This window comes from Podarcis pityusensis (genome assembly GCF_964106645.2).
Source record: "Podarcis pityusensis genome assembly, chromosome: 14".
Lineage (NCBI taxonomy): Eukaryota > Metazoa > Chordata > Lepidosauria > Squamata > Lacertidae > Podarcis > Podarcis pityusensis.
Genome location: NC_138039.1, coordinates 22,141,985 through 22,153,496, shown reverse-complemented (window position 1 = coordinate 22,153,496; position 11,512 = coordinate 22,141,985). Strand labels below are relative to the sequence as shown.

At 44.7% G+C, this 11,512-nt stretch overlaps 1 protein-coding gene and 1 long non-coding RNA gene across 2 annotated transcripts; one reads left to right on the top strand and one right to left on the bottom strand.

Annotated features, from left to right (window-relative positions):
• Window positions 1-637: 637 nt before the first annotated feature.
• Window positions 638-11,326, bottom strand: LOC308463241 (lipopolysaccharide-induced tumor necrosis factor-alpha factor homolog). Its single transcript, XM_080981435.1, has 5 exons — window positions 11,137-11,326; window positions 3,435-3,623; window positions 2,899-2,994; window positions 1,816-1,975; window positions 638-887 (listed from the first exon to the last, which is right to left on the bottom strand). The coding sequence occupies exons 2-5, from the start codon at window positions 3,607-3,609 to the stop codon at window positions 779-781; spliced, it is 540 nt and encodes a 179-aa protein (XP_080837561.1). The 5' UTR covers window positions 3,610-3,623; window positions 11,137-11,326; the 3' UTR covers window positions 638-778.
• LOC308463242 lies at window positions 6,339-11,299 on the top strand. The gene is made up of 2 exons (XR_013979528.1): window positions 6,339-10,980; window positions 11,047-11,299. It is a non-coding gene; the product is annotated as an uncharacterized lncRNA (long non-coding RNA).
• Window positions 11,327-11,512: the final 186 nt, after the last annotated feature.

Sequence of the window (11,512 nt, the reverse complement as noted above, 5' to 3'; positions counted from 1 at the left end):
GTAGTCTAATTTTTATAAACCCACACCCCTCTCTGATCCATTCAGGCAAATAAATATAGGATTTCAAGGACATATTCCAGCCAGGCAAAACAAACAAACAAAAAAATGGGAATGAAGCAATGCTGGTGAAAGGTGTGGTCTGGGGAGAGTCTCAAGGGGCAGATGGAGAGACCTGGAGGGCTGCAAAACAACTTATAGTCACAGAAATAGGTGTGTTCTAAAAGGAACTTTGGAAAAACGGGTGCAAAAGGTTCTTGTGCAATTTCTGAATTGGGAGTTTGTGCATGATCAGCCAGGCCACAGGCTAAGAATGGCTGTGGTTGGTTCAGGGAATAAGGCTAACAAGGATGCGAGGCAAGTATGAAATCAAGGGATGCCCAATTCCAAAGCCCAGGCAAAAAGCCAAGAGGTTCCGCACACAAGCTGTTGGCCAACCTACCAACAGCCTCTTCCTGCTTCATCCTTCTGGGGTCAGCAGGGGCAAAGAAACTGCAGCAACCCATTCCAGGCAAGCTTAACTGAAAATTTGATGTTAGCCGCTCTGAGCCCGGCTTCGGCTGGGGAGGGCGGGATATAAATAAAAATTATTATTATTATTATTATTATTATTATTATTATTATTATTATTATTAAAAGCTGGCAGGAGTGGGAAATTGCTGAGCAATTCTGCACCCGGAACAGTCCCAAGAGTCAATGCATGAATTCACCGAAGGAAAGGAGATTCTCTTCCAGCTTGATTTCCTGCGAGTTGGCCTCAAATGGCTTTTCTTCCAGGCGTCTATAGTCTCTTGTATCGGTAGATGTGGTACCTGCATTTAGGGCAGTAATGGTCTACGTCCTTGCAACAATTCGTCATGAAAGGTATGAGGCAGCAGCCCATGCAGCCTCTGGGAGAGAGGGCAGAAAGTTTTAAAGAGGTTTGTTTTTATCCCTTCATCAAAAATTTGATTTCAAGACAGTTTGCAATAGTTTGACAATTTTAAAAATATAACCCCAATAACACTAATAAAACAAGAGAGAAAATCTCAGCGATCGAATGCTCTTTAAAAGACTTGGTGCCTACAAGATAACTAGGTGGATACCAGGCAAGACTCACTAGGATCTGAAAAGGCCCTCTTAAGAACAGAGGAAGCAGCCTTCTGAGTCAAACCATTGGTCAATCTATGTTAATATTGTCTACACTAACTGGCAGTGGCTTTCCAGAATTTCAGGTGGTGCTACTTGGGAGATGCTTGGGATTGAACCTAAGATCTTCTGCATGCAAAGCAGGTGCCTTACCTGTAGTCCTTCCCTTTAGGAAGTTAGGATGCTGTCTTATACAGAGACAGAAACTTTAATCTCCCCTTTTTGATATCTGCCTTGCCTCTGAAGGAGGAGGCACTCTTCTGTGTGTGTGTTGCAAGTGCATGCATTTTGCAAGGAACAAAATCTCACAAAGCTTCAAATTCAAGCAAGATTACTTATGTTTTCCCAAATACTGCCAAATGCCAAATGTGGAGTGTATTCTTTAGCATTCAAGAGCATCCATCTATTTGGACCATGAGGGACAGCCTCTTCCCTGCTTTCAATGGGAGAAATATGTATCTGCATTCCCAGACAGACTGTGCCTAGTGTCAAAAGAGCAGGGTCTTTCCAGGAGGACAAGCAAGGACTCCCAGTGTGTTGCAGTTGTTTGCCCATGCCCACCCCTATTTGCTGGCACCAGGCAAGCTTCTCTGCAGGGCAAGAGGACATTCACATTTCATCTAGCACTGGCTTTAATTACGGAATTACATTCTGCTTACGTACATCTCTTTGTATAGAAAAAGCACTCACCCCATCACACACACAGCACTGCAAGCTATGTATGTCAGAGTTCCCACACGATAGACGACCTCCGTCGTAATGATCTGGCGGCAGCAAGGGCAGATGGTGGACGCTGGCTTGCTTGAGAAGATTCCCGCAACCACCACCGGAGGACCAGAGTCCATTTCAACTAGGAGTTGCAAAAACGAAATTGTTCTGTCTGAGCATTTACCTTTGTTCCACTATCACTTCCCAGCTGCAGCCCATCCATCGAGAATACCTCCCCACGGCATTTGTGATATAGCAGCCACTCAGAGTTGTTGGGCTAGAAGGGTTTAATTCTTTCCTTCACATCAAGCTCACTGGGCCAGTTACTGTCTCTCAGCCAAACCTACTTCACTGGGTGGGTGTGAGGATATAACGAGGATGGTTGGGGGACAGTTTATGCTACCTTGATTTGCTTGGAGAAAAAGAATAACTTCAAAAAACCCTCCTATTGGCACCCATTTGATGTGGATGTTTTCAAGTCTAAACGTGGTGCTGGGTAGAGGCTTTGGCAAGGGAAAGAAGCTGTGGGGTGGGTGTGGAGCCCTATATTGCCCACAGACCAGCAGTTACTCACCTCTGGGCAGAAGGTCATTAAAACAACAATATAAATGTCAACACACCGGTCTGGGTAGGTTTGCCTACCCAGGTTTTAAGCTGTTACTGAAAAGAGGACAGTGATGGTACCTGCCTAATGCCAATGGGCAGAGAGTTCCAGCTGCCAAAGCTCAATTTCCTACAAGTGATGCTTTAAAAGGAAATCCCAGCTCTACAGGTTATAATGGTTGAGTGGGCATATATGGCACAAGGTGAGCCTTCAAGTTAACTGATCTCAAGCAGTTACAGGTTTTTAAAAATATATATACTAACACCTTGAATCTGGCTCAGTAAAAAAATGGCAGCCAGTGCAGATGACTGAGCCAGGAGTGTTATATTCTGATGGGGTCTTGATCTGGTCAGCAACCGTGCTGCAGCATTTTGCACTAACTGCAGTTTCCGGATCAAGCACATGGAAATCCCCACACACAGCACATTGCAGTAATCCAATTACAGGTTTCTAACACATACTTGGTCCTACTTGATCACAAGGGACATCTTGACATGAATATGGTGGTGGAGATGGACAGTCGTAGCCATCGCCGCTTTTTCCATAGTCATAGCCACCTGCACCAAAAGAAAAAGAAAAAACAAGCAGAAGAACCTTTAGTTGCATAGGATTTCCCAGGCAGCTTCAGCTGAGAACGTACGAAGAGCCCTGCTAAATAATTGCAATATAACCCATCTGTTGTTGTTGGCATCTGTCTCGAGAGACAATGAATGCACCTTCAGTGAAGTCACCTCCCCTGCTCAGCCTCACTGATGTGGTCCATAGGAAAGCAGAGCAATACATTTGGCGCCAGCTTGGCTGCTGGAGTTGCGTACAAGGGAATAACCCATCTAGTGCCTGGGATAGAGTGTGGGTCATAACTTCTGTTAGTAGTATTGAACGTGGGGCTGGCAAGTGGCCAACCTTCCTAATTTAGTTTGGACTAAAGCTGCCCACTTGTGAGTGTGTTTCTGTGCATCCTATAACATTTGCCACTTGTGCATTTATGGCTGTCTACCTGATGTAGAAGGTTCTGGCCAGAATGGATCTGGTGCATAGGGTTCCTGGGCGTAAGGTTCCGGATTATATGATGACTGTTGTGGGTATGGTGATGAATATCCTGGTGCAAATGGGTCCGGCTGCTGTGCCAGGGGCATCATGGGGATCGAGACGGTCTTTTTTTGTTGCTCCATTTCTGGTGGTTTGTCTGCAAGTGATACAGCAAAGGCAAGGTAAGGGGTGGAAGCTAATATTTCACAGAATTAGGGAGAGAGGCAACATACACATAGGTTTCTACCAAGGAGATCAGGTGCAAAATCAGGACATCACCAATGTCAGATTACCCAGTGTGAACATCTTTGAAACTATTGTGGTGGTTCCATAAAGTATTTCTGAAATGACACATAGCTAGTTGCTTTGTACCAAATGTGACCAATGGTTCATCTAGCTACAGTGACTGGCAGTGGCTGCCTCCAAGATTTCCATCTGGAGTCTGATGGGAGTTGGAGTCCAACATCTGGAGAGTCGCAGGTTTTCTATCCCTCCCCTAGAGCAGCCAATGCTTGGGTCCCCGGATGTTTTTGGACTACAACTCCCATCATTCATAGCAAGCAGGACCAGTGGCTTGTCTAGGGTGTGCAGCCTCAGGCATCTGACTTCCACGATGTCTGGGTACCCCATCATTATCTGTTCCAGAGCAGGGGGTCATTGTACAAAAAGCAGACCTGCCAGTAAGGAAATGCTCTCTCTTCCTCCCACCCCCTACACCAACATACAATGTAGCAAAAAATCAAAGACTCTTGTGGCATCCTAATGACATGGTTGTTGGACGATGCAACTCATTTGCAGTGCTGATGCAACTGAGAACAAGCTGCAGCTCAAGAAGCCTGTGGTTTGGACCTTGCATCTGTCCTGAACGCACTATGTAGCCTTGCACCTGAGCTAAATCACCTATGTGTGATGCAATTGTTTCTTCATGCCAGCAATCTCTAAGTTAATCTATGCATGCTTATGTAGCAACTTGACAATGGAGATTGTCAATACCAGGGAAGGTCCTAGGATGGAAGAAGGGACCTTCTATATGGAGAGCAGATGCTTTGCCGCAGCTACATCCAGTGCTCCATCTAGCTCAGTATTGTCAACATCACTGGTCTTCAGCATCACTGGCTATGGCATGGTACAAGGTGGGTCACAACAGGAGCACTACCACAGTGCAAATATATGGTAAAGGTTTAAGAAATGTGCAGTGAAAGGATAAGCCTGGGAGCTGCAGCCCTTCCTCAGTATGTAGGTTGATGAATCTAAAGCTGAATGTAAGAACATTACAAAGAGCTCTGCTGGATCAGGTCAGTGGCCCGTCTAGTCCAGTATGCCCTGTTCTCACAGTGGTCAAACAACATCCCAGCAGGAACCCCACAGGCAGGACCTGAGTGCCCCACATATAGAGACAACCTAGTTCTTGAACATTTTGTCTCCCGAACGATCGAAACCCGGAAGTGGCTGCTCTGGTTTTTGAATGTTCTTTTGGAAGCCGAACATCCGATGGGGTTTCCACAGCTTCCGATTGGCTGCAGGAACTTCCTGCAGCCAATCAGAAGCCGTGCTTTGGTTTTTGAACACTTTGGAAGTCGAACAGATGTCTGCAACAGATTCCGTTTGACTTCCAAGGTATGACTGTAGCTTGCTTTTACATAACTGGGGCTTCTCCATAGGACTTATATATTGATCGTTTGCCAATATTGGCTTGCCCAAGGCTTACATGGAGTAAATAATAATAATAATAATAATAATAATAATAATAATAATAATAATAATAATTTATTATTTATACCCCGCCCATCTGGCTGGGTTTCCCCAGCCACTCTGGGCAGCTTCCAACAAAGTATTAAAATACAGTTTAGATTATGAGCCTCTCCCAACATCCTTTTTATTGCACATTCGGCAAGGTTTATGCTCATGATGTTATCGTGGTGGTTGCACAAGATCATGCATTCAATAACATTTGTACCTACAAAAGTTTTGGGGCTCCCACACTACTTCATTTGCAAAAGATGCGTGTCCTGCTAAATTCCAGCAGCTTTTCAAACCACAAATATTTGTGGGGTGGGCAAAGGCCTTTTAGATGGCAATAATGCAGGAACAGTGAGGAAGAATCACAGAACCATGAATGTGCTGTGATTAAGACAATCATATGTTGCAGAAGGCAAGGTATTATTGAACATTCATTCTGATTTGTTTGTGGGGTGGTTATAAAACAGTAGGTGATCGCCCCAAGTTCCTCACAGGCTGTTTATGCAAGTCTTCATCTTATTCATTTTTTCAACACATTTCCAGTCACTTTCTTAACCACAAAACTCTGTTTATTTTTAAGTGCAGATTTGTTGTGCTAGGATATGGCAGGATGCGGCAGCTAGACTGGTGACTGGGGGTGGCCGCCGAGACCACATAACCCCGGTCTTGAAAGACCTACATTGGCTCCCAGTACGTTTCCGAGCACAATTCAAAGTGCTGGTGTTGACCTTTAAAGCCCTAAACAGCCTCGGCCCAGTATACCTGAAGGAGCGTCTCCACCCCCATCATTCTGCCCGGACGCTGAGGTCCAGCGCCGAGGGCCTTCTGGCGGTTCCCTCATTGCGAGAAGCAAAGCTACAGGGAACCAGGCAGAGGGCCTTCTCGGTAGTGGTGCCCGCCCTGTGGAACGCCCTCCCATCAGATGTCAAAGCGATAAATAACTACCTGACATTTAGAAGACATCTTAAGGCAGCCCTGTTCAGGGAAGTTTTTAATCTGTGATATTTTACTGTATTTTTGGTTTCTATGGAAGCCGCCCAGAGTGGCTGGGGAAACCCAGCCAGATGGGCGGGGTACAAATAATAAATTATTATTATTATTATTATTATTATTATTATTATTATTATTATTTAAATATTAAGGTTCATTATTGTTTCACAAGATGTGTATCTCTTTAAAGGCCAGAGCAAATATTATGACCTAGTTTTAGAGCTGTAAAGCAGTATAGCAGGTGCTGTTAAGTTGTGTTAATTAAGCTGTGTCAGCAGTTGGGTACAGTATGTAAAGAGCAGCATGTACCTCTTTCAGTACCCTGGTGAATGGGTTGATGGATGGGTCATACTTATAGATGTAATGTAATTTAATGTAAGAGGAGTTTTTGTTTTTGTAATTAAAGCCAAGCAAAAGTTATTTTTGCTTTTCTTTGTTGTTTCCTGAACGTATGGTCTCCCCAGCACTCTTTCCGCAGTGCAAGTAATCTGCTAAATACGCAACAAATTTAGCAAAACCTAAATTTTCCTGGATATGCTTGAGTTCCGCTCACAGAAATGCTGACAGTCCGGAGACAGCCCACTTAAAGAGAAATTAGTGAGTAATTATTCATTTAAGAAAAATCCCTCCGGCTAGATCAGGCTAAAGGTAAAGGGACCAGTGACCATTAGGTCCAGTTGTGGCTGACTCTGGGGTTGCGGCGCTCATCTCGCGTTATTGGCTGAGGGAGCCGGCGTACAGCTTCCGGGTCATGTGGCCAGCATAACTAAGCCGCTTCTGGTGAACCAGAGCAGCGCATGGAAACGCCGTTTACCTTCCCGCCAGAGCGGTACCTATTTATCTACTTGCACTTTGACATGCTTTCGAACTGCTAGGTTGGCAGGAGCAGGGACCGAGCAACGGGAGCTCACCCCGTCATGGGGATTTGAACCGCCAACCTTCTGATCGGCAAGTCCTAGGCTCTGTGGTTTAACCCACAGCGCCACCCGCATCCTTCTAGATCAGGCTGGCTAGAGGCTTATCTAACCCAACATGTTCTTTCCAAAATGACCAACTTGATGGCTCTGGGAAGTACAAAAGCAAGACTGAAGGAGCATTTCCCCCACTTATGATTCACAGCAAGCAGTATTTAGAGATATACCACCTCTGATCCTGAAGGTTCTATACAGCCACTATGGACATAAGAAGAGCCTTGTTGGGGCAAACCTATCCAGTCTGGAATCCTGCCCCCCCCATGGCCAACCAGATGATCCTAAAGCAAAGCCAACAGGCAGGACATGCATGAAACAGTAGCTCTCCCACTTGGGATTGCCAGCAACTGGTCTTCAAAGGCACCATCATAATCATTAATACAGGGGGAAATAATTCTACATAACCTCAACGCAGAGCAAATGCATGCAGCACTGGTTCACATTCCTTTCCCCCTGCCCCTGTGAGGAAACAAGCCAAGGCACTGGTCCCCAATGGTTTAGGGCAGGCTTCCTCAAGCTCAGCCCTCCAGATGTTTTTGGCCTACAACTCCCATGATCCCTAGCTAGCAGGACCAGTGGTCAGGGATGATGGGAACTGTAGTCTCAAAACATCTGGAGGGCTGAGGTTGAGGAAGCCTGGCCTAGGGCTACCTGCCTAGATGAAAGGGGAGGGGCAGGACAGAGAAGCAAGAGGCTCTGAGCCCGGCTTTGGCTGGGGAGGGCGGGATATAAATAAAATGTTATTATTTAATATTATATTGCCCCATGAGATCACTATGTGCAATGAAGCCAGAAATAGACTTGCCTGTCATTACAGATACCTCTCCTCCTCCAGTGGGAGGAGAACATCACTCAGGCCCCATATGCACTATGCATTAAAAGCAATATCATGCCACTTTGAACCGTCACGGCTTCCACCCAATTATACCAATTATACTACTGTAGGTGCTGAAAGGTGTTGATGCCCATTCTCCCAGAGCTTCAGTTCCTGAAATGGTTTAGCAATCAATCCATCTTTGCAGGAAACTCTGGGAAATGGAGCTAGCTGCCTGAAGGGAACAGGAATCCCCTAGCAACTTTCAGCATCCTAAGCAAACTACAGTTCCCAAGATTCTTTGAGGAAGCCATGATAGTTTAAAGTGGTACAATGATGCTTTAAATGTAAAGCTCAGATGAGGCCTTAGTAGAGGGGCATGTGCTTTACACAGGTATGAACCTTGTTCTGTCCTGTCTTCTCCAGTTTAGGAACCTCTAGCAGCAAAGAGATGGGGTGAAGGTCTGTGGGAGGTCTTGGAGAGTCATTTTCAGTTAGGGTGGACAATACTGAGTTGGATGGACCAATGGCATGACTCTGCAGAAGGCAGCTTGTGTCAATTCATTCCTGCAACTAGGGATGTGAGGAGGAGCAGCTATTCTCATCGCATCGGGTGTTCACCACTATCAGCACAGTTCCGTTTCACTGCGGTTTGTTTCCTCTAAAAGTAGTCTGCTAGCCTCACAATTGGCTATGGCCAAAGCTGGCATAGTTAATAATTGTGTAATCAATTTCAATGCATTTCAGTGGAATGTATTTTCAATGCAGACAATGACACACAATTATTTACATAACATTTGTGGACTTAAAAAAGCAGCGGTAGCAAATACCACTTGTGTTTGCTTGCATGATTTCCATTCCTGACCTCCAAACATGGAATTTCTACTCCTCTTTCCACTTCTAATGGAGTTCTCCAATAGTCTTACCTCAAAACCACAAATCAGGGTGCCCTTTCACTTCTCCTCTCTCTCTATTGGATGACTACCAGTTTCTAGTGTTTCCAGAGGGAGAAAAATATTTCTTTGTCAAATTTCTCAGATTTGATACACCTTTCTTCATGTCCTTCTTTCCTGCCTTTTTTCCAAACAGGAAAGCCCCAAACGCTGTCCAACTTTCTTCATAGGGAAGTTGCTCCAACCCCTTGATAAATTTGGTTGCTTTTTTGGAACCTTTTCCATCTATTTTTCTCCAAGGAGCTCAAAGCGCTACATGGTTCTCCCCCTCCTCATTTAATCCCCACAGTCCTGTGAGGTAAGTTAGGCTGAGAGGCATTGACTAGCCCTAGGTCACCCATTGAGCTTCATGGCTGAGTGATGATTTGAATCCTGGTCTCCCAGGCCTAGTCCATACCCCAACTCAGACCTTTCCAAACTGTGTGTTTTGACACATTAGTGTGTCGGCTGCCGTGTGTAGGTGTGTTGCGCAAATGCTCCCTGTGCTACTCCCAGGGCTGGAAAGGGATTATGTTAACCTCTGGTTTGCTAGTAAAATTGAATTACTGTGTCACAAAATGATGCATGTCTAAAAGGTGTCACCAGCATGAAAAGTTTGTAGCTCTAAACACTACAACACCACTTTTGAGGTGAGGCATCCATAACTGTCCCTCGTTATTCCAAGTGTGGCTGCACCATAGATTCATATCAAAAGTTAAAAGCCAAGTTTAAGAATTCCCATTAATCCTCCACCATCCGTTCCAGTTCTAAGTCTTTTCAAATTTGACTTTACAAGCTGGTAAAACTGGTATCTTTTTCTTTTTTAAAGAAAGACTTAAGATTAAGTCTTCTTGAGAAATTAAGCTAGGGTTGCCATATTTCAAAAAGTGAAAATCCCCCCATATTTCCGCCCGGACACTGTTTCTGATGGACAATGGCTGGCTATGTCCAGGAAATTACAGATGTATGGCAACCCTAAATTAAGCCATTATGGAGCTGGTTGAATCACCATGTCTCAGCTTTGTAAGATATGAATGAACCTTTTCCCTGCACAGGCAGACTCTTCTGTCTTTGTGTGAGCCACAATTTAATCAGGAAAGCCTTTAATAAATCGTAGCTTCCAGTTTCATCCAAACTGGGAAATTCTGGTTACCAGATTTGGAACAAGTCAGGCTATTAAACCAACTTCAACTGTTGGCTTTAACATCCTGACTTGTTCTGAAGCTGGTAACCAAAGTTTCCCCATTTGGGCAAAATGGGGGAAACTTTGTTTAATTGACAACTTTCTTGGTTCTCCGAAAGGTAGGTGCACAGGGACTGCAGGCACGCATAGAAAAGTCTTGTACATACCTTGGCTGAATAAACTGAGATATGGTCATCCAAACATAGTTTGGGAATAAAATCCCATCCTAGCAAAGTCCTGCATTGCTGCTGCTGTGTGCTGCCCACACGCCATAAACCAAGGATGGGGAACCCCGTGTCCCTCTCCTCCCAGTATGTCCAATGCTCATGGGAGCTGTAGCCCAAGACCTATTGGGAATTCCAGTGTGAACCACCTGGAGTTTCATCACAGAACATTATTCAGCCAAGATCTGAATGAGAGATTTTTCTCACGCATACACCCCTATGTGGCAGGAGCAAAGAAGCCAGGAAGCTGCCAGTTAAACACAGTTTTTCCCATTTCACCCAAACTGGGAAACTATGATTGCCAGTTTCAGAACAAGCCAGGATGTAAAGCCATAAGCTGAAGTTGGTTTAATATCCTAACTTGTTCTAGATCTGTTGACCATAGTTTCCCAGTTTGGATGAAACTGCAAACTATGGCTTATTAGAGGCTTTTCTGATTAAATATAAATATATTAAAATAAACAAAACACAGCCCTAATATATACAGATATAAAGAACTAACATTTTCCCTCATCCAGCATTTAGAAGAGACTCATCTATGTTTTGCTTAGGAATCTCTTCTAAATGGCCGACCTGTTGATGGTGGTGTATCAATTTTGACAAACCTCACACCTTGGGGGGATTGTATCCAATGCTAGTCCTATTCAGAGTAGACCCACTGTAATGAATGGACAAGGTTAGCTTTGCTCCATTCCTTTCAGTGGGTCTACTCAGAGTAAAATGTAGTTAACTATTGCTTTCATTACTGCACCTTCTGTTTCATTTCCCCACCGACTCCATGGAACAGCAAACTTAACTACCAAGGAAATTCCATACCTCAGTAGACTGTGAACAAGATGAGACGACCGGTTTCCCCTCCCAAAATTTCCAATCACTTTATCCTCAGGTTGGATGCTGTTGTTGTCCAGGGAAGGGGAAGAGCATGGTGTTGCCCTTGTAGAGATGAGGATGCTGACAGATGGCTTATCCCAGTTTAAAATGACAGGAAGGGACTGTTGGCAGGTAGGTAGGCAGGTAGCATTTAATTACCCCCCCAGGTTAGCCAAGTGCTCCAGCCTCCTCCATACACTTGGCTTGTTGCAAACATCCAATTAAGGAATGTCGGGGAACGAGTTTGCTGGGAGGGCTGGGATGTGGCTCATTCATCCCATGCCAGCTATTTGGGTTCATGCTTGACATGGAAGGTAATTGA